The sequence below is a fragment of the Lissotriton vulgaris genome, chromosome 12 (genome assembly GCF_964263255.1).
Source record: "Lissotriton vulgaris chromosome 12, aLisVul1.2, whole genome shotgun sequence".
Classification (NCBI taxonomy): domain Eukaryota; kingdom Metazoa; phylum Chordata; class Amphibia; order Caudata; family Salamandridae; genus Lissotriton; species Lissotriton vulgaris.
In genome coordinates this window covers 316,460,926-316,488,923 of record NC_141700.1, presented here as the reverse complement: position 1 = coordinate 316,488,923, position 27,998 = coordinate 316,460,926, and the positions used below count along the sequence as shown (strand labels likewise).

General features: G+C 47.4%; 1 protein-coding gene across 1 annotated transcript in view; it reads left to right on the top strand.

The window, feature by feature from the left end:
* Positions 1–27,998, top strand: part of LOC147674021 (uncharacterized) — a 416,608-nt gene that overhangs the window by 329,959 nt on the left and 58,651 nt on the right. The window contains exon 4 of the mRNA XM_086945099.1: positions 9,448–9,661. Within this exon, the coding sequence (XP_086801225.1) occupies positions 9,448–9,661 (214 nt within the window). The remainder of the gene's footprint in view (positions 1–9,447; positions 9,662–27,998) is intronic.

Below are 27,998 nucleotides of genomic sequence, written 5' to 3'. Positions count from 1 at the left end.
TGCATGTGGCTGTTAATCCTAAATCTACTGATGCAGTACAATGCGGCCCATTCTGTGAGCTATTTCGGACGAATGTGGAGCTTGCACAGTAAGGAGTGTAGGAGCATCTCAACAGCCCTGCACGGGCCTGGCTTCCCATAAAGTCCTTTATGAGGAAGAAACACAAATATTCTGGAGCAAAATTGTCATATGAATTCACAAGTCACAGAGAATAAAAGGTGGTCGATTTGCGGTCCGACTGCCAGATTACGATGCAGACGGTCGTAACGTAAACTGGCCAGTCATTCAGAATTGGTTCCGACCGGCTCACGGACTCATCCAGCTGGTCAGAACAAAGCCGGAATCCCCTATGGACAGCGTTTCCGCTGTAGGAATTACGATGTTGATTTCCCACAGCCTTTCCGTGCCAGCCTTCCTGACATGGAAAAGCTGTAAGGAAGCGACTTTGGGGTCCCTTAGCAGGGCCATCTTGCCTCCGTGGCCTACGGTTGTTGGCCGAGGGGGTATCTAGCGTGCCCCCTGTAACTCCATGCACTTTGTGGCAGGCACAATGGGGTGCCTGCCACAGGGTGTAGGGTTTTACACACACACACCCATTTCTCCATAGGAGCCTGTATTATGGCTGGTTTATGGTTTTAAGGGGAGCTCCCATAGAGAAAAGTGAGTATCCGACCAAACAGTGTTCCGTCGCATTGTAATCAGGGAGTCGGAACAGCCGATCTCAGGTCGGTCGGTGCCGTGTCCGAAGCGGTGTCGGTCTGGGGCAATTCTGACCGACATCGTAATAAGGCCCTTAATCTTTAACACAATACTATTGATCAACTCCTAAATCAGTGAATATTATCAGAGTCAATTCAATTTAATTTATTTTCAGGTTATGTAAAACCTTTAACACAATCCATAAAATTATCTGATAGAATTTCCATCAAAAACGTATCTTCCATTGCATATTCATAAAATGTAACAATTCTTGCAAATGGAAATGCATAGACTCCAGATTGTGATTAGGCCTGGGTGGAGAACTCTGCTCCGTTGCCGGACTTTGTGGAGTTTTCCACACTCCACGGAGCAAGCAGAGTTTGCTGAGTTTTCCACACTACGTGGGGCACAGTTTTTTTCCTCCCTGGCCAATGTTAAGTTGGCGAGTGATAAAAATCCAACTCTAGACCACCTCTCAGTGAGATTTCTCAATGAGGGTGGTCACGGATGGTCGCGATCGCTTGCGTTAAGAAACATTCCATTCACAATGAGGAAGCTGCCGCTGAAGTAGTAGACCTACTTGAGTGGCAGAAATAAGCAGCGACCTCTTGCTCTGTGCATGGTGCCGTTCGCACTGATTTTCCAGCACAGGACAAACACCCGGTAAAAATCAGCATGAATGGTGTGACCTAATGCTCCCACCGCTTGCAGAGCTCCACTTAGTGTTGCAAAGTTTTTGGTGACTTTGCAGCTCCGCTCAGGCTTAGCAGGGATAAGAGATATTTACATCTTTGACTCCCAATGCGAAAGCTGAATTCCATCCTCACGTGCCAATCTACCTCTAATTTTCTTGTCTAAAATCCGGCATACTCTGGCTACCCATTCATAAATGGTCTCTCACACAGTAATTTATGCTGGCCATATTTTTCATTAAATGGCCTTACTTGATTATATCAAGCAAGTTCTTACAGGCTCAGACTTACTTTTCCAAAGTTAAGTCTGATGGCTTCCAATGGAGTATTACATCTCGGATACAAAGGGATTTCAAAGGGGTTTTCTTAATGGTGCCTTTTATTTAGTTCAGTGCCTTCTTCTTGGGCCTATGATTACTACCTGGTTTTACTGACATGGACCGCTATCCTGAGTTACTCAACTGTAGTTTTCAGCGTTGTACTGATTTTTTAGTGCCCATTATGTATAACAGCCATGCATGTACACTGATACCCAGGCTGTTTGAAAATTTCTGAGAAATGGCTATGTGGTTTGGAGGGGTGCAGCATGTGTGGTTTTCTAGGACAAATACTGCTGTCTGAGTCCTGAGACATAATCATGGGGCAATGATGACAGCATACATTTTCCTGATTTGTAGTACAGGAAAGGCCTTCTTCCTGTTCTTGAAAATTGAAAGACCTACAGGCCTCACTTTGGCAAATTTCCACTCACATCATGTGCCCAAACCTAACTGCCGGCCTTGTGTGAATGGAATGTGTACATTGTGTGCATATTATGACTGGTAGCACAACTCCATGTTGAATGCAATGGTGCAACTGCGTAGCAAGTAGGATCCATTTTGGATTGCCCCTGGTAAAATGTGATGCAAAATCCAGGCAGCGTCTCCCCAGACGGGCAATGTGTATTGCTTACATTCCTGAGCTTTGGGTTTAATATCCGACACTAAGCTGGTGAAGGATTTAGTGAGGTTCGCATTAGTTATGAAGCACAAACGTTTTATTAGAAATCTACTGGTTGTCTCTTCCTGGACACCATCATTTAACATGAGGGAGTGTTAGGGGAGGTAGAGACAGTGGTCTGCCCCAGAGATGCTTCTCCCAAAGACTGATGGTTAATAGGTGCACGTTTTCCACACGAAATTATGCTCATGTTTGGGGTGCACCTATTTAAAAAATACCTTGTCACAACCTGCTGAGGAAACCAGGAGCGGAATCAAACACTGTGCTTACTCTGCTCCAGATACATTGAGAGGGAACAGCTTTGGACCTCTTCAAAGACCCTTAGAGTGAAATGAACATTTCCTGTGCGCAGCATGACTATGAGAGTGTATCATCCTCACTAGGTTACCGATTTCCCACTGACTCTAGTGGTGGGACTTTACAGAATATGAGAGGGGAGGGACATCACTGAAAAAAGCTGCTGGAGGAGCTCTGGGACTGCTTCTGTACTGGAACCTGCATAACCTGCTGAGAGGGGGAAGCAGAAAACACCCTGACGGAGGAGCGTGTCAAGAGGAGCCCAACTGCTACGCTCAAGTGACTGGGCCCAAGTGGAAGGGAAAACCCAGAAGTGCGAAATAACCTGGGAGCAATGCGGGAGCTGACTTGAATGCATTGGGTCTCTCTCCCACCCCAATCACTGTTAAATTGATGCTAGACATCAGTATACTGTACTCAAGAAGAAGTAGGGGCAAAGATGCAGGTGGCGACCAGAGTTCTGTTGTGGGTCTCCGACCCCCAAGTACTGCTTAAACCATCCCTGGTGCACTACACCAACTGATGAGAAGAAGAGAGCAAGAGAGCGGCATCCCTTCAGTAGCCTCCAACGACTGTGCCTGCCAGCCGATGTCCTGTGCAGATAGTACGGGTAAGCAGATCGTCAGCCGCGGACATCTAAAGACCGAAGATTCACCAGCACAGGAGGGTAGGCTCTTCACTTGTTTGGAAGGAGGACCTTTGCTTTTGGCCCGTTCCCTTATGGCCACAGCTGCTTCTGCCCTGTTATCCCACTGTTATCCTGCTGGACCCTTCAGTCACACCTGATGACCAGATGCAGCCTGCAAGGAGCTCCCAAACAGCATCAGAGGAAGGTGTGAACATCATCATGCACACTTTGAAGAGAGAGCCTCACACTGGGGACCTCGCTGCCACCACACTCCAGTAACTCCTACACCTTTGAGCTTGTACTTACAAGACATTGGGACTCTACTTACTATAGGAAGAATTATGTTGGGGGTTGCCATTGACAGGGACTCCTGAAGCTCTGGCCCATGAGCTACTGACACTGCTCACGCTAAGTACAGTGAGCCTGCACCTGTGAGGAATTATATAAGCCTGATATGTTTTTGCCCATTTTTAATCTAGTACCAATCACTGGTTGTTCATTTTAGTAAAAAAAAAAGTACTTATCTTTTTTTTAAAGATAAACTCTGGATTGGACAATCATCGGATACTGTTTACTAACTGTTGAACTCATTTTTTTGCTTCACAAGACCTCTTCCTCTATCTCTCTCGGACTTCTTCCCTCTTGTCTTCTCATCCATCACATCCAGCATGTTGAGATGGCACTAAAGCAACAAAAGGTGCTTGATTTGATTTTATATGTATAAGGCGCAAACCAATGCCCAGAGGCGTCTAGGCGCTAATAACCTGAAAAAAAGGATGATTGGTGAAGAAGAAATATGTACAGAAAATGCCTGAATCTGTAAAGGGCAGTAGTTAAAAAGTAAAAGGTCACGTCTTAAGGGTCTTTCTAAATTAAAGCAAATCAGTAGAGTTCTTCAGACGAGAGGGTAGGTGTTCCATATTTTGGAAGTGGGGGTGACAAAGCTCCTGCCACCCCACCTAGAGAGCCGAAAAACTCGGGACTTTGACCAATTTGTCTTCGGAGGATTGAGGATTTATTTGTGGGGCATACCAGCCAGGAAAGCCAGTGAAGGGATGTGAGAGCTTGTTTAGCAGACTGATGTCTGGGAATCCCTATAACGATTCGGGCCGGCGGATTCTGAAGGATTGTAACTTGCCAAGAAGACATTTGTGTAAACTAACAAAGAGGGCATTAAAGTAGTCTAATCTGGAAAGAATGCAAGTGGAGACAACGGTTTTCCGGAGATCCTGACGTATGAAAGGAAAAAGATTTCTAAGCATTTTCATTGTGTAAAATGTGGAGGAAGTAAGGGCATTAACTTGATGTTTAAAAGATAAGGCTGTGTCAAAAAATACTCCCGGATTCTTTACTTTTTGCTTTACAAGTAAGCAGAGTAGCATAGCTCATCTCTTGGTCTGTGTCTGTTGGTGACTGCATGCATGTTTACATGTAAGGATGCAGGTAAGTCTGTGTACATGGGTGCCTATCTGCTAGTCTGGGTGCATGGTAAGGTGCAGGTGTGTTAGTCTATATGTGAGTGGATGTTTGTAGCTATGATGCTCTGTCTGCATCTTAGCATGAACCTGTTGTCGGTTTCAATGTATGTCCATGGCTTTCGTGTGCATACACTACATAACAGTGATACCTAGAGCTTTTATAAATAACTGTTGTCAAGGACTTCATTTATTTCGAGGCATAAAGTGTGTTTATTTTGTTCCCAGCAACTGGACTGCAAGGTAATTCCCAAAGCACACTGGTCCACCCTTTGTACAGTGCTTCTGAGTGTCTGTAAGACAACCGCAATAAGTAACATTTTAGCCACCAACCATTTGCCGATCCCATAATGTTGCCTTTAGTAATGCGTATACCCTAATACAGCAATTACCGCAAGAAAAAAAAACAACAACAAAAAACAAATGCTATTGATAAACACGTTGCTTTAGCTTCTAAAGGATCCATAGAAGGCATTTAATTGTGCCCATTGCTTATTTATAGCGACGAGCAAACATGGAAACCCGCCATCTTGTTTCTAAAGAGTGGCGCGTTGATGTCAATTGATAGAATGTATGATCTCTCCAAGTAAACAGCTCATATCCTCTTGGAAATGAATTGCCGGGGACACAATTTCCGCAGCTGATCAAATAAAGCCTGCTTCAACAGCTTGGTAAATATATCCTCTCCACTACAGAGTCAGAGTGAAAGCGAAGACAGACGACGTCATTGATCTTTCACGAATAATAAGTATGACTTTGAGAATATAATACACCAATTAGTAGTGAAGATACACGATGTAATTAAACTAAAATAGATGGCAAATATGGGATGCATGCCCCGTAAAACCTATTTTTCATTTTATGAACGTAATTAGAGATATTTAGCTGCCAAATGTTTGTTCCCCCCCCCATACGTGCACACATACGTAGGTACACATGCATATTTCAATAAGTTTTCTTCATCCATCAATCTGTTCAAGTAGAATTCCCATTTTACTTTGACACACCACAGCATTTATCAGTGGGTCAGCCCATTTCGGCCATTGTATATTTCTTTAAAGTGAGTGATGGCTCAATATCAAGGTGGGTGGGCCAATTATGTTTTTTTGATTTTCTTTTTTCAATCTGTCATTTTTTACTTATTTTTTTGGAAACGTATGCTCACCAATTTTAGGAAGTACATTTTTAACTTTTATTAATTTTAAAATAGATTTTCCCATGGCAACCGTTTGCAAAAATGAACACATCATTAAAACCCATTGCATGCTTCACAAAGAAAGATCGATTGGCTTGCCAATGCTGGTTTGATTGTTAAGAGTGACGGAGCATTTCGGATTTGGGCCGGGCAGTGAATTTCATTTCCTTGGATCATTGTTGGAGTAAGACCTGGAAAATGAGTTGTCTTTTAACTGGGAGAGGTCATGAGTGTGGCTGTTCATTTTTCTGAGATTGTGGGAGCCAGGGTTTTGAGTTTTTGTGTAAAGTATTGAAAATTTTGGGGCAGATTCACAAGCCCCTTGCAACATCTTTACGACACTGTTGCATCACTTCTGTGACGCACAGCGGCATCGTAAACAATGCGCCACTAAAGAACATATTTACAACGTGACACATCTAGTGAGATGCGTCACGTTGTAAAGCCCTGCGCTACTTTTTACCTGCATCATGTACAATGTATGCAAGGTGGGCGTTCCTTCGCAAGGAAGACTCGTAAAAGTGACGCAGTGAAATCTACAAGATTTCACGGAGTCACTTTTACTACCCCGCTGCATTAAAACCTTACACCTGCTTCAAGCAGGCATTAGGAGTGATGCAGCACTATGGGTATAAGCCGCCCCTGAGCATTGCTGGAGTTGCGTCACGCTTGCGACACCACTCCAGCAATGGGCTACCCTTACGACAAAAGATGCGACACGCATCTGACTATCCTTGCGCCATGGTTCGCCGCATTGTAAATGTGACGCATCCGTGGTGGCGCAAGGGTATTTTTACGTGTTGCGTCTTTACTGGTGCATCCCTGCTTTTATGCAGGGATGCGTCAGTCTTTTCAAAATCTGCCCCTAAGTGTAAGTATTTCTGTTGAGTGTTCAAGCTTGTAGGTGAGGTAGGCTAATGTGATGACAAGGAACCAGCAATCAAATTTCTTTTAGTCATCGATGTTGAACATACTATTTAAAATGACCATTGGATAAGGTAGTGTGTTTACTACTCAAGTTATCTTTGCTGTTTAACGGCAAATAGAGCCTTAGTCCTGCCCCTCAACTTTCTAAACTATCAAATCTGAAATGTATGAAACTTTTTGTTGGGTCGCTATGTGCCTCCTTGGTCTGTGCCCATTCTGACTGGCTACTAGCTATAGGACTAGCCCATTTCGAGACAAAGACCCATCTGGGTGGAGATAGCTGAGTTTCGATGTTGCGCCAAGATTAGCAAGGCCCAGAGACATCCTTATTTGATCTAATCTTGCTAACACATATTTCCTATTATCATACTTATTTGTATAATCTAGCTGAGGTGAGTGAACAGGGATTTTAGACAAATAAAAGGCCAATAGTCTACACAAATTGCTAAGCAAATATGTGACTTTACGTCTAAAAAACTGAAAATCAGAGAATGTAAGTAAATCATCAGCCTGCCTGAGGAAACATGGCGTGTCCCTTCAGTACCCACAGAAACCATACACATTCTCAGAAATTATCCGTGCCTGCACGCAAAGAATAGCTATCTTGAAGAGCACCTGAATCTTCTATTACTGAGTGATTTGTCCATGAATAAAATGGACCTGGTTTACAAAATGGTTTTAAAATATATACTGCATGATTATGAAGTACACAGATGTAACATACAAAAGAAGAAAACGCTTGTGTACTTAGAAAAGTACATTGCTGTTGGTGCACAGCAGGTGATGCAATACTGAATTGGATTGATTATTCACAAACAAGAAGCATACTATTTGGTTCTGTGTTTTTTACATACTACAACCGTTTTGCTTTACCTGGGTGTTTCCTGGACAAACAATTGCTATCACTAAATAACATTTCTTTCCATCTAGAAAGTGATCTTGGATTTACAAACCTTTGCAAATCCCGACACCAGACCTTATAACTGAAGTTCAGGGCCTTTGGCAGCTGGTATAGACCTCTTCAGCGGTCTATAAGACTGTAGTAAAGCAACGCAGCTCAATCCATTGCCTAGCGTTACTTTGCATCAAGGGAAGTGTTCCATTGATGGTGCACGAGCATTCCCGTGCAATCATCCATGGATTTTAGTGCAAATCCCTTTCTCCAGAGTTACAGATGGGATTTTCATGAAAATATTGCGCCTCTATGAGGCAAAAGTAATGAGGAAAATGTTTTCATTTCTCCTTGTTTTTCCCTCTTTGTGTGTGTGCTCCATTCTACAGCACACATGCAGAGAAAAATATCTTGAAGCATATTTTTGGTGCAGGAGCAAACCCTTTCCCCCACAGAAACTGTGCTGACTGCAACGCAGCACCCTTGCACTGTGGTAGAAGGGTGCATGCATTGGCGCATGTCAGCCACAAGTGCACCAGCGAGACGGTAGATCTGCACCACTTCTAAGTAGATATGGCGCTCTTTCCCATTCACGCAACACAGAGCCGCAACTAGCTGCATTGTGTGACCTCTTTGTAAATACGCCTCTTCATTTGTGTGTCTTCCACCGAAAAATGATCAAATATGCATGTCTGATTCACAACATCTATTGTCTGTCAGTAGGTGTGACTTTTTTTGTGTGAAAGTATGAATTTACAAGGCATGAAGCACACATAGCCTCAGAAGAAAGCTTGGTGAATCGGCCCATATATGTTGGCTTCTCGCTTTAGACTCTCTGTTACAGCGGGGTCAGTGCCCAAAATGTTCTCAGATGCCATAAATACATATTTACATTACACTATGCATACTTATCTTATGTAACTCTGGATAAGGAATGTAAATTAGGCAAAATGATTATACTACACGAAGAGTACGTTAATCAAATTTCCCATAGTCTCTTTGAATTAGCCCCAAATATTTTAGCATTCCTACTGAAAGAATGAATGATTATTCCACAATGATTTCTGTTTCTGGAGCACTCTGAGCATGTGCTACCATTGTTGTTTTTGACTCATGTCACTCACAGGCACTGTCTTTCTTACCTTTCATTTTTGAGCATGGGCCCCAATCATAATCTCCTGGGCAATGTTTGTGAATGCGATTTTATTAACTCTTTTAGAAAAAGCAGAGATCATTGTAATCCCATGGGAGCCATTTTCCTGCAAAAATCCAACTGTAAAACTGTGGCACGGTGTCATCTATGTGTGTAGTAAAAAGAAAGTCTCATTCCCAGCCCAAAGTATGTTCTGGACTCAAATACAAATAAGGGACTTGGCACATTCTAACATGAACTCTTGTGTGGTTATTCACTAAGGTTTGCATGTGTGCTAACGCTTCACTGCACAATTCCGCGCAGTCCCTGCAGACTTTTATAATGGTCAATAAATTGATGCAATGCTTCGAATCACTTTACACCACATTGCAATGCTTTGCACCATGTGCGAAACATTCGTAAATAACCCTCTTCAGCTGATGAGTTGTGCACCATTTTTTCTGTAGTTCAATCTAATGGCGAGTTCCTATAAAAGTGTTTGTTGTTGTAGATAATGAAGAACATCTTCCACCAGTCCTTCAATGCTTACAAGGCTGACATCGAACCCAGAGTCAATGACCTCGCCCTCCATCACCTGCAGTGCAGTCGCAAGTTATTCGAGGTGATGCTGTCTCACAGGAAAGCCACAGCTGCCTACATAGAGGGAGACAACATAGCAGTAGCCATAGAAGGAGAGGCTGCTCGAGTGCTGAACTTCGACACTGGTGAGTTTGTGTTCAACTGCCTTTTTAGTGCTTTTTGTGCTTTTTACCAGCATGTGATCATGTGGAAACAAGGCCAGACAGGTATTGTAAATTGTAAATTGATACTTGTATAGTGCACTACTCACCCGCAAGGGTCTCAAGGCGCTTGTACGAATACGACTGTGGAACCCATCCTGGCTTTCCCTGTGAGGCGTCCACTCCTGGGCACCCCCAAGGTGGAGGCCAGGCATCCTTAGCGTAAGCATGAGCGAATTTTGCGGATCTCGCGTTCGCGAATTTTGCGGATTTGCGGATTCGCAATCCGCAAAATCCGCGAATTCCCGCGAATTTGCGGATTTTTTTTTTTTTTGTGTTCGCCCGTGTTTCTGCCAGTTCGCGAGGGTTTTGTACACTTTCGCAAATTGCGAACTTACCTGTCGGGTCGCAAGTTTCGCGAACTTGTTGTTTCTACGTGTCCAGCCTGTTTGGGACACTCTTCTTCATCACTGCCACTCTCTGTCACCACTGCCACTCTCTGACTACTCATGCCACCCTCTGGCCCACCCATGCCACCCTCTGTTTCATCACCACACCCTCTGGTTGTCCAGTGTACATTATTTTCGGCAAAGCAAAGCACACCTTCCCTGCCTCAAGTGACCTGAATTAATTTGGGGCTGATTCATGTGTCACAGAATATTTTTTTAGCTGGCACCTGCTTCCTTAGTGCGCCCTGATTAGTGATCTTTTGCACTTGCTAAGTGCTTTCATTGTTGCAAAATTAGTTACAACACCTGCCCTGCCCCAACTGACAATAATGAATTAGGGGCTGATTAATGGATTTTAACTTCCAGCCTGGCTCCTGCTTGTCTCCCTTAGCTGTAATTCAGGACCTTTGTGGCATATGTGTAACTATTCTGAGGTTCAGAGCAGGGTCACATACTAGTTTCAACTGGCAACTGAACTCTGGAGGGGCCCCTCAGGAAGCACTCCAGGAAATGGCTACTAATGATGAGCCTGAACTTTTGAACCTGGTAAGTAGTTACTTTCAGTTTTGCTAAAATCGTATTTCTGCAATTTTGCACTTATTCGCGGGGCGCGAACTCAAGCGAACAGTGCGAGCAGTGCGAGCAAAATCCGCTGCTCGCGGATTTGCGGATTTTGCGGGAAATTCGCAAATCTCGCGGATTGCGGATTTCCCGAAAATCCGCAAAATCCGCGAGCGGAACGGATTTTCCGCCCACGCCTACCTTAGCGTTGTGGAGATTAAGCAAGCTATTGCCCAGAGTTGCTGAGTGGGACTCCATGATTGGAATAGGCACCGAGGCGAGAATTATCAGGTCCGTGGAATTTTTGAGCCCAAGACCCGCCGAGGCGGGGAATTGAACCCTGGTCCCGGGCTAGACCTCTGCATCAGGGTTTTCCGCTCCAATCATTGAGCCACACTTCTCAACCTTCTATTCCAATGGGCGTTTTCTTATTGGTCTGGGACTTTTGGAGATCGGATTTGAAAGCCCTGGACCACTCCAAGTGCCTCTTTTACTTTCTTGGGCGCCCAGAGGTCAATTGTGGCAGGCACGGGGAGGCTTCAAGAGAGAGAGAGGGGGAGAGAAGGATGCAGTGGCAGCTCCTACGCGATGGCGGAGGAGCGTTGCACCCCCTGCTGACAGCCAGCTGAGGGTGGGAAAAATAAAATGATAATAAAACAAATCTATTATCATCTTAGTTCTCTTTCCATGCTTGAGCCAGCAAGCTAAGACTGGGTGAGGGGGAGGAGTATTGCACACTGTAAGTGTGCATGACGGTTTGGCCGGCTGTCTAAGGGTGGCCAAGCCGTTATACAATAATCTCTCTCCACCCGAACTGCACTCTACAGCCGGGTGGAGTAGAGGCACAAGCTTCTAAGAACTGAGCTATCGTCAAAGCAGCCCACTCAGGGCATTCATGGCGCTGCTCTCTCATGCTATATTGCCAGTATGAGAGCAGCACCATCATTGGTGTCTCAGAGCTTGGCAGGGTGCACCAGCCCCCGAGGAATCGGAGTTCGGCCAGAGCAGAAGAACCCTTTGAAGGAAGAAGCACGTAAGTGCTTTATTTTTTTATTTAAACCCTCACTGAACACCGCCTCAACACCCGTTAAGAAGAACAGCCGGCACTGGAGGGATCAAGGGGTGAGGAAGAGAGAAAGCGATCAGATAGGTAGAAGAGCGAGAGAGACAGACGAGACAATGGTGAAATGACGGCTTGCATGAGTAGATGAAGGGAGGGGCTGGTTTGAGCATCTTTTTCCAGGGCTGCTTTTGGTTCTCAGTCTAGCCCACTGTGGGAAATGCACAAAGGTTTTTCCACATAAAATGCAACTGCAGGAACTGGTTTGTATGGTTTTCTGGAAGGTTTCCCCTTTAAATTAAAAAGGAAAAAACGTTCCGTTCTTTATGCAAGTTTATTTAGATTTTTAATTTATGCTGTAATGCTAGTTTTCCCAGCTACAGCTCTTTGGCTTGTGTTGACATTCTGATGGCCTGACGGCGTTTTTTTTTCCATTGTCTATTCTCTCTTAAATTTCTGGCCAACCTCTTTTCTGTTACTTGAGCGGGTCAATTGTCTTTTATCATATACCTTCTTTAAGAAACTAATCAAGGTTTTTTTTTTCCCGGGTTCCTATGATTATGCCATCTCTTGCTCCATGGACCTTGGTTATGGGTTCCCTACGGGTAATATTCTGGTCCTACAGGTTATAATATACCTTGATGGAGTCTACCAGGTAGCCCTCTTTGTGTTGGTTAGCTCTTCCGCCAATAAGCCATCTGTGTCTCGATGTGTGCTAAAACCTAGATTTCTGGGCCAGCCTACGTAGACAAGCAGTGGTGGTCGGTGTTTTCCTTCATGAGGGTAAAGGCAAATGAGGTCCAAAAAAAAGAAACTAATCAAGGGTATTTGTACATTTCTTTTCACTGGTTAGACTATGCCTCTTCCCTGTTATCACAAAAATGATTGTCTGCGTTGTGTATGGTTTTCATTGGAAGCCTTCGTCGAGAAACACTGAATTCACTTCATTTTACTGCTGTTATGTCAAAGCAGTAAAATCCCAAACATGTTTTCTCTGCTTTGATGACATGCAGCTTCTCCAGTTTACCAGCCTCTTGTTTGGTCTCCGCAGACCTGGTGGATTGGGTGGAAGGGTGGTCACCATTCTGCATCTTTGCACAGGTCTCCAGAGACTTTATGGAGGCTGTGGAATAGCTGACGACCCACCACTGTCTCCCCATCCTTCTGCCTCAATGGGTATCTGCAGCCTAGGAAGAAATGGGTCAATGGGCAGGTGATGCTCTGGTGCTGCCAGCTGCATTTACCTTCCCTCAAAAGAGTCAGCACAGTATTATAACAGGCTTCATCTCTTTATGCTGACAGTGGCTCTGACAGAGGCAGCACCATCTCTGAACATGTTCTATGGTGTCTCACTCACAGTGGAGAGAGCTCACCTTGTTAAAACAGAAAAGAACAGAGGGATGTGGGGTTCTGTTTCTTTGCGATATTTGTAGACAGGTGGATACCTGACTATGGCTACTCCAGATTTTTTGCCTAGTGTTTAGCTGGTTTTCCACTTAGTTGGCTTGGGATCCTGCTAATCAGGGCCCCAGGCTATCTGCTCTCTCTTTAAAATGGACTCCATGTACCCTAGGTAAATCTCCAATTAGATATTGGGTCACCTTATCAGCCCCTGTACAGTGTACTATAGGTACCCAGGGCATAGGTGCATCCAAGGCCTACCAGGGGCTACAGCATATCTTTTGCCACCCCTGGCTGGCCATCCAAACTGACACAACTGGCTGATCACTCAGCTGGGGAAAGGTGGTGTAAACACCCCTTGCTTAGATATAGTATACCTATATTTAAACCTATATCTGGACACATATACACCTATAAGTCAATCCTATGGCAGGCCTTAACAATCCTGGAGGCAGAGTGCTTGGTTTTATGTGAGATGGTGCTCTAGAATGAGCTGAGCCTGTCTGCAGCTTTCGGAACCAAGTCCTTATAGCTGTTCTGGGATATTGCCATACCATATACTCTTAAGGGCATTATGAACCTCACGGTTAAATGCTATCTTTGGTTTGGCTTTATCAAAACATGTTGTGTAAGGTGTCATATGCTTTGGATTACTACCCCCTCGCCAGTCCTGGTGACGGGGGTAGCATTCCACCCTTCTAGAGGGAGAAGACATGTTACTTTCCTTAAACGTGGTTAAATCTAACCAAAGCCTCAGCATCGCAAAATGGATGCTGCTGCCACAGACACAAGTCTGGCCTCCTGCTGCTGACCGAAACTCCGGCAGGGGAGGCCTGGACAAAAGGTTTCCTGTCACAGGGAGGTGTTACACCACCCCAGACAGGAGATAGTGGATTGGGGCAGGGAGGGCTGAATGAAACTAGACACTACTGGGACACACAAGGTGTCCCATGCAAAGTCCAGTTCAAACCGGTGCTGGGGCACTCCAGCTCCAGCTCTGGCGCAAAATTTGACAAAGGGAAATGGGGTGTACCACCCCCTTCCTGGGTCCCACCCAAAGGGGGGACCTAGCAGGTGATCCAGTCCCTTGATTTGGAATAAAGGTAGGAGCTGTGCCACAGCACATCAGATCATCCTGACTGAAACTTTGATACAAAACTCTGGGCCCTTCGACATCCTACTCAACATAGAAGACTGAAGAATCTCCCTGGTGGTCAAGGAGTGGCCACCCTGTGCAAGCAGGCACCATCAGCGCTCTAAGGTTTTCTTTGCCGTTGCTCCTGCCGGAGCTCCAACAACAGAGACTGACAAGACCTGGACTCCCAGACTTCCAACAGCCAGATCCACAGTCCTAGCAAAGCTGAGACCCGTGGAGGTGACGTGAGACGTGGGACCGGCCATCTTGGAAAGCCAGCAAAGTGCTTCCTGTGCAGCTCCTGAGGCCCCCTTGAGACTGTGCTTTGGTGATTGAGAAGCGCCAGTCCCGAGCAGCCTGTGCACCGAAGATCACCTCACTACACTCACCGAGTGCTGCGTGGGGCCCTTTTGCACTTTTCCTGCTTGACGCGTTGTCCGGTCACTTGCCCATTGGCTAGTGGCCTCTGAGACGATGAACCCTCAAATTTAAACTGCTGGTCTGGTTGCTCCAGATTGGTCCTAGCTCCCCTGAAAAGGAGCCACCGATCTGACCTTGAAGCCATCTTCGAGTCCTGTGTGGGTTGCATTTGCCAAGGCCTGTTGACTCCGATTCAAGAACCGACACCGACGACAGCGGGAGCATTTGTGGGACAGCCCGTGTTCAACTCCTGGTTGTCATCAATACTTCCTGGTCCATGTGGCAGCGGAGACAAACTACTCGACAGCACCTGATCACAACCCGACATTGCCTGGTTCCGTCCTGGTTCCATCCTGGTCACTGGCTAGTGACCTAGACTCTGTCCCCTCTGCTTTCAGGTACTCTACATCTTCGATCCACCCTTGGATCCAACCGGACTCTTCTCTCCTGGTCGCCTGCAGCATCTTTTCCTCCAGGATCCATAGAACTCCACGAAGAAAACCGACGCACTTTGTCACCTATGCATCCGCATCCTGTGGGTGAGGTAACGAGGGTACTCCAGTGCCCCTGTAGTGATTTACATCTCTAGTGTCCTAGTTTCAAGTGGCTAAGGTCTAGTCCCAAGAAGTCCCAAGAGGGATGAAACACGTTGGCAGCAAGCAATCCTGTAATGTTTTAAAGAATTTTGAATAATAAAGAATGAAATAACCTCCAATCAAGTTTCTTAAATTGCTTATCTTTGGGAAGCTATCCACTGTTGCATTGTGTTGTCCATTGAGATTTATTATACTAGTATATTGATATATATCATATGTATGAACTCTGGTGCGGGGTCATTCTTCGTTTCTTTATTACATTACAGGCATGCCTAGTTCTATATATTGTAAAGCACTGATTCAATATCAAATGGTTTCCTAAGTGTTGCCATATACTTTATCCAACTCTATGGCGATCACTTTAGCCTCTGTAGAAAGATGAAAGGTTAAGTTCATCTTCCAGTATTAAACTTAGGGACGAGATAGTTAAACCTATACCTCTGTAGGGTAAACAGAGGTGCCTTGAGCACCCATGCCATCTGGAAATCATGCATTACTGCATTTAGGCAATGTAGTCAAAGACAATTGGGGAAAATATTTGCTAAAGGAAGGTTTGTGGAAGATAAACTCTGCCAGTACTTTCCTTTTTTGTTTATTTTCAGTGTGATCAGAAATGGATTTCCTAATGTTTCATCTGAAAACAAACTCTAGATTCATCCCCTTCACTGCTATTCTAATATTATATTTTTTAGTGGACATCACACTAAGAAAGGTCTTGAAAACAAAACAGAAATCAAAATTGGACATAACTTTGAGAGGTCCTTGTAGCGTCCTTCCCAGCCCAGGTACTTGCCAATAACTGCACCACACAAATAGCTTACTATAACACATCTTCATTCTTCTGTATGCAACCACAAACTCAGCATACTTAACCTGCCTTTACTTTACTACATTCCAGTGCTTACGTCACAGTCCTACGGAGTCCATCAGGAGCCACAAGGGTTCTGTCATTACAAACTCACACAATACTACATCCCCCTCTGTTCAAGATGTATTTATTTTTTTTACAAAGAAATGCACATTCATAGCTCTTCCTTGAGTCTTCATAGCGATTACATCACACTCCCTGATCTTGTCTTCGGAAACTGGGGACATGCAGTAGAAGTTTCCATGGAAAGCATTGGTGATGTAGAAAAATCAGCAGTCAAGGGGTCTTCACTTGTCCTTTCAGACCCAGTCTTTACATTGACATCAGCGCCTGACGTTGGGCAGTCACCATGTGTCCTTTACTGATCACAACATGAAATGGTTCAGCATCGAAAGGAGCATCACACTTTTGTTTTCTATGCTGATGAACAATCACTCTATCTCTCCTAGTGAATGTAACATCTTTTGCATGTCGGCGCTTGTCTCCATAGGCCTTAATTTTCCACTTACGATCCAAGTCTTTCATGCAGATCTCTTCCTCAGTGTATGATTTTCTGTTGTCCATTGAAGTAACTTGGTCTACATTGTTCTCCCAAACATCAAGGTTGCAGGGCTTTCACTTGTGGTCAGGTGAAGGGTTGAACGGTAAACTTGAAGAGTCGAATTTAAGACAGTCTTAGGATCAAGCTATTCTAGTACAGTATGCTGGACAACTTTCTTAGGAGTACTCATGAAATGTTTGACAATGCTATTGGCCTGTAGCCAAAGAGGTGTGCTTTTCTGATGCTTCACATTAATATGATTGAGAAAGTGTCTGCATTCTCGAACGTTGAAAGATGGGCCGTTGTCAGACTTTAAGACCGCAGAAACAACCTACGTCGCAAACATACTGTCTAATCTCTCAATGTACCCGTACATCGTTATTCACCATGAACAAAACATAAAGAAATAAAGAACATATAGGACAACAACGTTCAATTATTGAAAGTTCAATGTTATTTAATCACATTGAACACTCTCTGTATGCATGATTATGATTATGGAGGGTGTAATGATTCAAGTGCGGATAGGTGGGCATATAGAGAAAATAGTGTGCAAATCATATAGTTCTTAACATAAGACAAACATAGGCTCAAACTCAAGCTACATCAATCAAGACAATAATATGTTGCTATGCTTGGAGGTATCACAGTGCAAAATCACTGTAGATGAAGCTGGCAGGCACTAAAAATGTCGACGTTGCGACCCCAAATAAATGTAGGTTTCTAAATTCCTTACGGGGGGTCTTCCTCAGGACTGAAGTGAAAGGGAGGTGGGGGCACCATAAATCATCCCAATATGGGGATTGGAGGAAGAGTTTGTTGGGCGCGTGGGCTCCAGCAGGTAGAGGACGGAAAACACGCCACTTCAGCAGGGTGAATCTCTGGGGTGTCCCTCCCAAGATTTTAAGGCCACATTAATTGGCATCCTTTAAACACACAAACGTCTGTAGAGTATCTTGCAATAAGTGAGAAAGAAAGGCCATCTGCTCTTTCCAATCTCAGGGCTCCGATGTGGTGTCTCTATCCGCATTCTCGAACGTTGAAAGATGAACCGTTGTGTGAAAATAAAATTGACAATTGTGCCCCATCATTTCCCTGTTTCTGCCTGACAGCCATTTTTTCATTTAGACAAGCACCCATTTTGTTTGACATCCATTTTGTCTTCAGACCCACAATGAAGACACCCTGCCTCTGGCACCCCCGTTCATTGACCACACATTTCTGTGGTTCTGCCAATTCTGGGAACCAGTAGCAGATAGTTCCTGTTTTCTTAACTGTAAGACACCCTGCACCTGGCATCTTAGTTCTTTGACCACCCCTTCCTGTGCTTCAGCCAATTCCCAGAACCAGCAGACAGTTCCTGTCTTAAGAAATAGTTCCTGTCCTTGACTGCAAGTCAGAGAGCAGATGGTCTCTGTTTTACACAAGATAGTTCCTCTTTTTGACTCTTGTGGTTCAGCCAATTCCCATAACCAGCAAGATAGTTCCTGTTTTACACAAGATGGTTCCTGTTCTTGACTCTAAGCCAGAGATAAACCCCCGAATGAGTAAGGGCCTTCAACTGAAAGAGAACACATTTCCACACATCACATGCCCTCTCACGAGACACAAGACACGCCCCTTTTTGACACATCTGTTGGAAATTACTGCTTGTCACTTCCCTTTTTCTTGTCACTTCTCTTTTCTTCTTTTGCCTATTGACTGAAAACTGTATAAATATTCTGATGTGTGAATAAAGCTGCAGACCACTCCTGAACCCGCTTGGTTCTCGAGCTCCCTCCTTAACTCGAGTTACTGGACCCTTTTTTTACTCGAGCACCACGGACTCCTCTCCTTGCTTTGACTGAAATTATGATTATTAAGTATAGAAATTCTGAGATGAGGTAATATTGAATTAATTTACCACAGTTGTCAGACTTTAAGATCGCAGAAACCAACTACGTCGCAAACATGCTGTCTAATCTCTCAATAACGCATTCTTGAGTGATAGGTGATAGATCTTTTATCAATGAAAAATGGGAGTATTCATTAACTATCACCATCAGATGATGTCTGTTGTCAAGAGGACCAAAGAAGTCAACAGCAATTCTTTCCCATGCATGTGTTGGCAACGCTGACATGTTCAAGGGGTATTGAGTGGTTTTTGGTGACAGTCAGTAACATAGATGACAGACTTTTAATTCTCTTTCAGCTCTCTCATTGACATATGGAAACCAGACTCGGTCTCAATAAGCTTGCTTAGTGGCAATAATTCCACAATGTCCTTTATTGGCCACTTCAATTATCTGTTGTCGCAGACTCTCTGGAATGACAATTCTTGAACCTCTCGGAATAATCCCTTCCTGAGTAACGTACAGTTAATCTTTGACATTTTTGAACTTCTGGTATTCACTGTCACTGGTAAGAGGTGGAAGGTGCTGGTTCCAGGACTAATGTGTAATAATGTCTTTGATTTTCAGCATATCACTATCTTCTCTCATGGCAGTGACAATTTGATTCAATGAAATGGTGGCTGGGGTGCTTGATTTCACGATGAAGCTTCAGCCATCTTAGAAGGGGTACCAGGGCAAAATAGAGGCATTTGTGAGAAGTAGTCAGCAGGGTTTCGATCTTTCCCTGGATGATGCACAATGGTGTAGTTGTATTCTTGCAATCACAGACCTCAACGTTCAATGCAAGGAGGCATCTTTTGATTGCCAAAGATAGTCACCAATGGTTGATGATCTGTCACAAGCATTAAACGCTTCCCACGCAGGCATACGTGGAAATGTTCTAAAGCCTGCACCATTGTTAAGCTTTCTTTCTCAGGTTGTAAATAAGCTTGTTCAGTTTAGAACAAACTTTGAATTGCATGTACCGCTATCCGTCTTGGAGCATTTGGGTGTCCGCTGTGCTGGGCAAGGATAGCTCCTTAGCTCCTAACCTGACAGGGTAAATGTCAACAACAACCTCAGTATGAAGCTTTGGATCAAAGTAGGCCCTTTCAGTAGGGTGCTAAATAGCTTGTTTGATTTTCTGGAAGCTTTGTTCACATTCATGTGACCAAAGGATAGAAACATTCTTTTCGTCAAGTCTCTTAATAGCGCACAGACAGTGGCAATGTTTTTTATGTATCCAGAGCAATAGCTGGCTATTCCAAGGAATGAACATAACATGGAAACATCTTGCAGGGGACTGGCAGTTGATAGTGCTTGTAGTTTTGCTGGATCGAGTGTCATGCCTCCTCCAGAAAAGATATGGCCAAAGATGTTTTACTTTGTCCTATGGAACTCACATTTCTCTGCATTCAAAGTTAAACCTGTATCAGCAAACATCTGACACACTTGTGTGCAAGCTTTGTCGTGCTCATTCTCTATAGCTCCGAAAACCAATATGTCATCACTATAACTGAAAGCATTCATGACAGGCTGCATAATACGTCGAATGATATCTTGGAATAGCTCCGCAGCTGATGACATACCAAAACTTAGTCACTGGTAACAGAACAGACCAACATATGTAGAAAAGGTTGTTATGTACCTGCAATTCTCCTCGAGTTCCAACTTATGATAGCCTTTATTCAGAACAAGGCTAGCGACGAATACTTCTACACTATCCAGTTGTGTTATCATGTTGGCAATGTGTGACCTGGACGTCCTTCTCTTTCAATTCCCTTGTTCTCTTGACACATATCCATGCAGATGCGTACAGCTCCTTCACTGTCCTTTTTGTGTACTACTACTACTAAGGGAGAAACCCATGGAGTTGGACCAGTGGAACGCTCAATGATATGTTTGAGTAAGGTTTTACCTTTTTTTTCAACAGCTTCCTGTAAGTGAAAGGCAATTTGTCTGTGTCTTTTAAGCAATAGGATGAGCGTCCTCATTAATTTGTAATTGAACTTTCATAGTCTTGAATCTTCCCAACCCATGAAACTGTGAAGGGTTTTTACATACTATTTTGTGATGAGCATTCATGTTTTAGTTCATGGATATCAGTCGATGTCACCAGCTGTGCTGAAGCAGAGTAACCAGGTGCTTGACGCTAAACATTGAAGTACATAAATAGGCGCTTGTACTTTTATTTCTTATTATTCATTGTTGCTACAAATGAGCCTTGATGTTTTAGTACCGTACATACAGCTGAGGTAAATACTTTAATTTTCAATGGCTTAAGTAAGGGCAATGGACACAGTTCATTATATTTCTCCTCAGGCATAATAGTTATTGATGCACCGCTATCAATATTGAAAGGTATTGAACAGCCATTGACTTTTAGTGTGATTTTCAGACAATGTATGAATAACTTTGGTGCTGTCAACTTCTCTTGGACCGGTATTTTTAGGTCTCGGCTTCGAGACCTATTGTCACGGAGTTCACTCTCAACGGAGCCAGAGCGGTGAACGAGCGCCGATTGCATCTCGTGGACGCGCACGCCGAGCCTCCTGGAGCCGTGCACATCTCTTGCTCCACATTCACACTCACGGAAGCACACACTCACGCACGCACGCACACACACACACACACACACACACACACACCCCTCCCTCTCTGCCCACTCCCTCTCTGCCGCCCCCCCTCGATCCCCACTCACCGGGCTCTTTCACTCGCAGTGGGTCAGTCATGGCAGCAGGCAGACTCGGTGTCTTCTCCGGGGATCTTCAGCTGATGTGCACGCCCACGCTGCGTCTCGTGCGCGCCCGCCACGCTGTTTCGCGCCTGTTGATCCTCAGCTTGTTGCTTACAGCCAGTGGGTTGAACTTGAATGTACTCGACAAAATATCCTTATATAACTAAAAAGTGAGCATCATCTTCATCTCACGTTTGTAAAGGTAACCATGAACACCAATTGTGTTAAAATATATTGAATACGATAGATCACCTTCCACTCGCCCATACATATACTTTAAATTCCTTATTCATATTATTAGAACAAAGCAACGCAGAAGATAATTTTTGGTTGTCTGTGGGTGGGGAGATGGGGTTAGCACTCTCTGCCCTCTTTTCCTATCATTGACTCTTTGGCGCCTATAGGAAAAACCCAAGCTGCTTATACTTTAGAGGAATTCTGCATAAGGATTATTATAGTGTGAGTGCAGAGTGCGCACAGTTCAGAGTGAGCAGAGTGCAGAGTGTGAAGTAGTGAGTGCAGAGTGTCAGTAGTGAGTGCAGAGTGTGAGTAGTGAGTGCAGAGTGTGAGTAGTGAGTGCAGAGTGTGAGTAGTGAGTGCAGAGTGTGAGTAGTGAGTGCAGAGGGTGAGTGCAGAGTGTGAGTAGTGAGTACAGAGTGCAGAGTAGTGAGTGCAGAGTAGTGAGTGCAGAGTAGTGAGTGCAGAGTAGTGAGTGCAGAGTGTGAAGTAGTGAGTGCAGAGTGAGTGTGCAGAGTGTGAATGCAGCGTGCAGAGTTGAGTGCAGAGTGTGAGTGCAGAGTGTAAGTGCAGAGTGCAGAGTAGTGAGTGCAGAGTGTAAGTGCAGAGTGCAGAGTAGTGAGTGCAGAGTAGTGAGTGCAGAGTAGTGAGTGCAGAGTGCAGAGTAGTGAGTAGTGAGTGCAGAGTAGTGAGTGCAGAGTAGTAAGTAGTGAGTGCAGAGTGTGAGTAGTGAGTGCAGAGTGTGAGTAGTGAGTGCAGAGTGCAGAGTAGTGAGTGCAGAGTGTGAGTAGTGAGTGCAGAGTGTGAGTAGTGAGTAGTGAGTGCAGAGTAGTGAGTGCAGAGTAGTGAGTAGTGAGTGCAGAGTAGTGAGTGCAGAGTAGTGAGTAGTGAGTGCAGAGAAGTGAGTGCAGAGTAGTGAGTAGTGAGTGCAGAGTAGTGAGTGCAGAGTAGTGAGTGCAGAGTAGTGAGTAGTGAGTGCAGAGTAGTGAGTGCAGAGTAGTGAGTGCAGAGTAGTGAGTAGTGAGTGCAGAGTAGTGAGTGCAGAGTAGTGAGTAGTGAGTGCAGAGTAGTGAGTGCAGAGTAGTGAGTGCAGAGTAGTGAGTAGTGAGTGCAGAGTAGTGAGTGCAGAGTAGTGAGTAGTGAGTGCAGAGTAGTGAGTGCAGAGTAGTGAGTGCAGAGTAGTGAGTAGTGAGTGCAGAGTAGTGAGTGCAGAGTAGTGAGTGCAGAGTAGAGAGTGCAGAGTAGTGAGTGCAGAGTAGTGAGTGCAGAGTAGTGAATGCAGAGTGTGAGTGCAGAGTGCAGAGTGTTAGACGGACCGGGAGGGTCGGCCGAGATTACGGGGAGAGGTCTCCAGGGAGAGCCGTCTCCAACGACTGTACAGGTAAGTAACTTCCCCCCCACAGACGGACACCACACAAGATTGAAGGTTAACGAGACTTTATATGCAATTCTTAGGTTACGTCGCTATGATACAAGGAGGTCTGGACTCAGGGGTCCCCTCGGTTCTGATCTCTGGTTGAGGAGAAAGGGTAGCGGGACAGTCTTAGTTACCAATGAGTTAAATAGCTCTCAATCCTCGAGCTCGGCGTGGTTGCTGATCGGGCCGTGGAGGAGCCAAGCAGGTCCCGAGATGGATGAAGGATGGTCGACGGGCCGTGGAGAAGCCAAGCAGGTCCCGATGAAGATGATGGTTACAACGGTCCGCGGCCTCGCCAGCAGATCCGGACGACGGTGAAGAATGAAGGTTACGACGGCTGTGGCAGCGCCAACAGGCAGGACGATGGTGCACAGGACAGAGCCACGGCAGCGCCAGTAGTCCGTCCAGGATGAGTTCCTCTTACGTCTCTCGACTCCAAGATACAACTGACTTCCTGCTCTGGAGCTGTCCCAGTTATAGGGCTGGCGTGCTTTGATGTCCGGACCCTCGCACTTGGAGGTCGGGAGGTCCGGGATGAGGGAGTCCAGACACCCAGCAGGGGGGTGGAGCCAGCGCCCGGGGAGGCGATGGGCGAGCGGCACTGGGCGGGGGGAGAGCCATCGGCACCTCTCTCTCCCATTGACTTGCCAAGTAGCCCGCTCACCTCCTGGGTGGAGGGTGGTGCCGGATTGTCTGAGGCTGGGCTAGGCCCAGGGTTGAGGTCGATCGGGGGCCAGGCGGCCTCGTGGCGAGGCGTCCAAGATGGCGGCCCGGGCTGGGTGCATGGGCCGGCAGTGGATCGGACCCACGAGGTTATCATGTTCGAGGGCAGGGGTCCCTGAGGGGACGTAGGGCGTGCAATGGTGGTGTGTGGTGCTTGCGTGACTGGGCTCGGGCCTGGTCGAGCCGGGGGAGAGCGGCCCGTCATGTGGCCTGTCCAACATGCGTCCCCCCCAGCTGAAGGCGGGGAGAGTTACCCATCCTCTTGGGGACTCTCTTCGTCGAGGCGGAAAAACCGGGACAGGCCATCGGCGTTGGCGTGGTCGGACCCAGGCCGGTGTTCGACTGTGAAGTCCATACCTTGTAAGGAGATGGACCAGCGTAGCAATTTTGGGTTTTCCCCCCGCATATGCATCAACCACTGCAGGGGTCGGTGGTCAGTCTGCACCCGAAAGTGGGTGCCAAAAAGGTAGGGCCGGAGCTTCTTGAGGGCCCATACCACAGCGAAGGCTTCCCTCTCTATGGTGCTCCAGCGTTGTTCCCGGGGTAGGAGTCTCCGGCTGATGAAGGCCACCGGTTGATCGAGGCCTTCGGTGTTCACTTGGGACAGGACCGCCCCAATGCCCTGGTCGGAGGCGTCCGTCTGGACGACGAACTCCCGGCTGTAGTCTGGGGCCTGGAGCACAGGAGCGGAACACATGGCGGCCTTTAACTGTTCGAATGCCGCTTGACACTCTGGGGTCCAGTTCACCTTCTTGGGCTGATTTTTTGACGTGAGTTCGGTGAGAGGCCCCACGATGGTACCATAATCTTTCACGAACCTTCGGTAGTAGCCCGTGAGGCCCAGGAAGGCTCGCACCTCAGTTTGAGTGATAGGGGGTTGCCAGTTCTGGATGGCGGCAATTTTCAGCTGTAGGGGGGCCACTAGGCCGCTTCCCACCTGGTGTCCGAGGTAGGTCACCGACCCTTGTCCAATTTGGCATTTGCTGGCCTTGATCGTGAGGCCAGCTCGCTGAAGGGCTTGCAGCACTGCTTGGAGGTGGTGGAGGTGCTCGGTCCAATGGTGGCTGTACACAGCGATGTCGTCCAGGTAGGCGGCGCTGAACTCTTCGAGCCCCGCCAGGACCTGATTGACGAGCCGTTGGAACGTCGCTGGGGCGTTCTTCATGCCGAAGGGCATGACCGTAAAGTGATAGTGGCCATCGGGGGTGGAGAAGGCAGAGCGTTCTTGTGCTCGGGGTGTGAGGCCGATCTGCCAATAACCTGCCGTCAGGTCGAAGATGCTGAGGTAGCGGGCAGCGCCCATTCGGTCGACCAGTTCATCTGCCCGGGGGATGGGGTGTGCGTCCGTTCTGGTGACTTCATTCAGACCCCGGTAGTCGACACAGAACCGGAGTTCTGGTGTGGTCCCGGGGGCGGCTGCTTTGGGGACCAGTACGACCGGGCTGGCCCATGGACTGTCTGAGGGCTCGATGACCCCGAGCGTGAGCATCTTAGCTACTTCCGCCTGGATGCAGGCCCGTACCCGATCAGGTACGCGGTAGGCCCGGTGGCGGATAGGAGGGCTGTCTCCGGTGTCCACATCGTGCACACACCAGGAAGTGACACCCGGGGTGAGGGAGAACAGACTGGCGAACCGTGATAGGAGGGCTTGGCACTCTTGCCGTTGTTCTCTGGTGAGGGTCTCCGAGAGTCGGACCCCATCCACGGAGCCGTCTTGCTCCTGGGTCCGCAAGAGGTCAGGGAGAGGCTCGGAGTCGTCTTCAACCCCATTGTCTGTGGCCATCAAGAGGCTGAGTTCTGTTCGTGCAAAGTGGGGTTTCAGTCTGTTGGTGTGGAGGACTCGGAGCGGATTCCGGGCGGACTCCATATCGATCAGATAGGTGGCAGGACCCTTGCGCTCGATTACCTTGAAGGGTCCCGTCCATTTGTCTTGGAGAGCGCACGGTTCGGTGGGGGACATTACCCAGACCTGTTGCCCCGGCTCGAATTCAATGGATGAGGCGTTCTGGTCATACCATTTCTTCATGTCCTCTTGACTGGCCTCTAGGTTGGCTTTTGCTAGGTCTCTGAACCGCCGGGACTGGTTGCGGAGGGTGAGGAGGTACCGGAAGACATCTGGAGGACTCTTGGCCGGAGGCATCTCCCAGCCTTCTTTGATCAGGCTGAGTGGCCCCCGTACTGGGTGCCCATAGAGCAGCTCGAAGGGGCTGAAGCCTAGGGACTTCTGTGGGACCTCCCGGTAGGCGAAGAGGAGGCACGGCAGCAGCACGTCCCACTGGCGACGGAGGGGCTCTTCCAATCCCCCGATCATCCCTTTTAGCGTGCGATTGAACCGCTCAACAAGTCCGTTTCCTTGGGGGTGATAGGGGGTCGTGAAGCGGTAGGTGACCCCACACTGTTGCCAGAGGGACTTCATATATTTAGAAATGAAGTTCGTGCCTCTGTCACTGACGACTTCTCGGGGGAACCCCACACGGGAGAAGATCCCCATCAGGGCCCGGCCGACCACTGGGGCTGTCACGGTCCGGAGAGGAATAGCCTCAGGGTAGCGGGTGGCGTGGTCCACTAGTACCAGGATGAAGCGATGGCCTTGTCTTGTACGCGGGTCCAGGGGTCCCACAATGTCTATCCCGACCCTCTCAAATGGGGTTGTGACTACTGGAAAGGGTTGCAGGGGAGCCTTTAATTTGCGGCCGCTCTTCCCACTGGCTTGGCACGTGGGGCAAGATCGGCAATGCTGGTGCACATCGTTTCTCATTTTGGGCCAGAAGAAGTGGGTCACTAGGCGGCTGTAGGTTTTATCCTGTCCCAGGTGCCCTGCCAGGGGGGCATCGTGGGCCAGGTTTAGCAGGAAGTCTCTAAAGCGGAGGGGCACCACTAGTACTCGGTTGGCCCCCAGCTCGGCGATTCGTTGCTCGCTGTACAATAGATCATTGTCCCAGTAGACCCAATGAGTTCCGGAGGTATCCCCGGCGCTTTGGGCGAGCGCTTGTTGTCGGAGTCCCTCAAGGGAGGGACAGGTCTTCTGTTCCTGACGAAATTGTTCTTGTGTGGGTCCCCCTTCTTGAGCCCACTGATCAAGATTAGCGAGGTCGGAAGGTTGAGCAAGTTCGAGGGGGATGCCATGGTCGGGGGTCTCGGCGGGGGCGACCGGAGGCGGTGGCGCCGGCCATTCTGGTTCTTCCGGGTGATGGTTGGCACGGGCGGCCATGGACCGGGTGGTGACGCACGCCCAGTCTGGGACGCCCAACATCCCCAAGTGTTCTTTTCGCTCCACGGCTGCCCACGGGGAGCTTTCCAGGTCATTTCCGAGGAGGCAGTCCACGGGGGCGTCGTCTCGGACCGTTACCTTCAACATGCCGGAGACCCCTCCCCACTCAAAGGGGACGCAGGCCATCCGACACAGACTTTCCGAGTTGTCGGCTGATCGCACAGGGCAGAGAACGTTCGGTAGATATTGTTCTGGGGTCACCAGATGACAGCGGACGGCTGTCACACTGGCCCCGGTGTCTCGAAGGGCTTCGGCCCGTTGTCCATTGATGCTCACCCATTGGCTGTACTTCTGGGTGTTAGCGGGTAGGGGGACCCGCGGGACCATGTCTCTTCCCCCTAAGCACGCGAGAGTCATGGCGGCTGGCTCCCACTCTTGATACTCTTGCTCGCCTGTTTCTTGTTCCTCGGAGATCTGTTCTTCCCCTAGTGCCGCGGCGGCCACCTGGCGGGGTCTTGGACTCTGATACTGCGGGCAGCTTGGGTCGTTTGCATAGTGGCCGACTCGTTGGCATCGGTGACATGTAACATTGGCTCTGTATCCCGGTCGCGCCGGGGTGCTGCCCCGGTTGGCCGGGGGGGTGGTGCTGGTAGCGGGGGCGGCCGGAGTATTGTCTCTTCCTCGTCCTTGGCCCCCTCCTCCTCCTCTGGGTCGGTAGTGACCATTGTTGTTCCTGTTCTGCTCGTAGGACCCATTCCGGCCCACTCTGGTGATCTCCCACCGGTCAGCTTCGGCTGCGAGCTGCCGGGGATCGGTTAACTTGCTGTCGAGGAGGTGTTGGCGTAGTTCAATGAAGCAATTGTTGGACAGATGCTCCCATACCATCAGATTGAACAGCTGCTCGTAGGTCGTGACGTTGTTCCCTCTGATCCAGCCTTCGAAGGCTCGGCTAAAGTACGTTACATAGTCCACCCAAGTTGTACCTGGAATGCGTGTGCAGTCTCGGAACCTCTGACGGTACATCTCGGGCGTGAGGCCATAGCGGGTGAGGAGGGCCGCTTTCATATGGTCGTAGGAGGTCATCTGGTGGTCTGG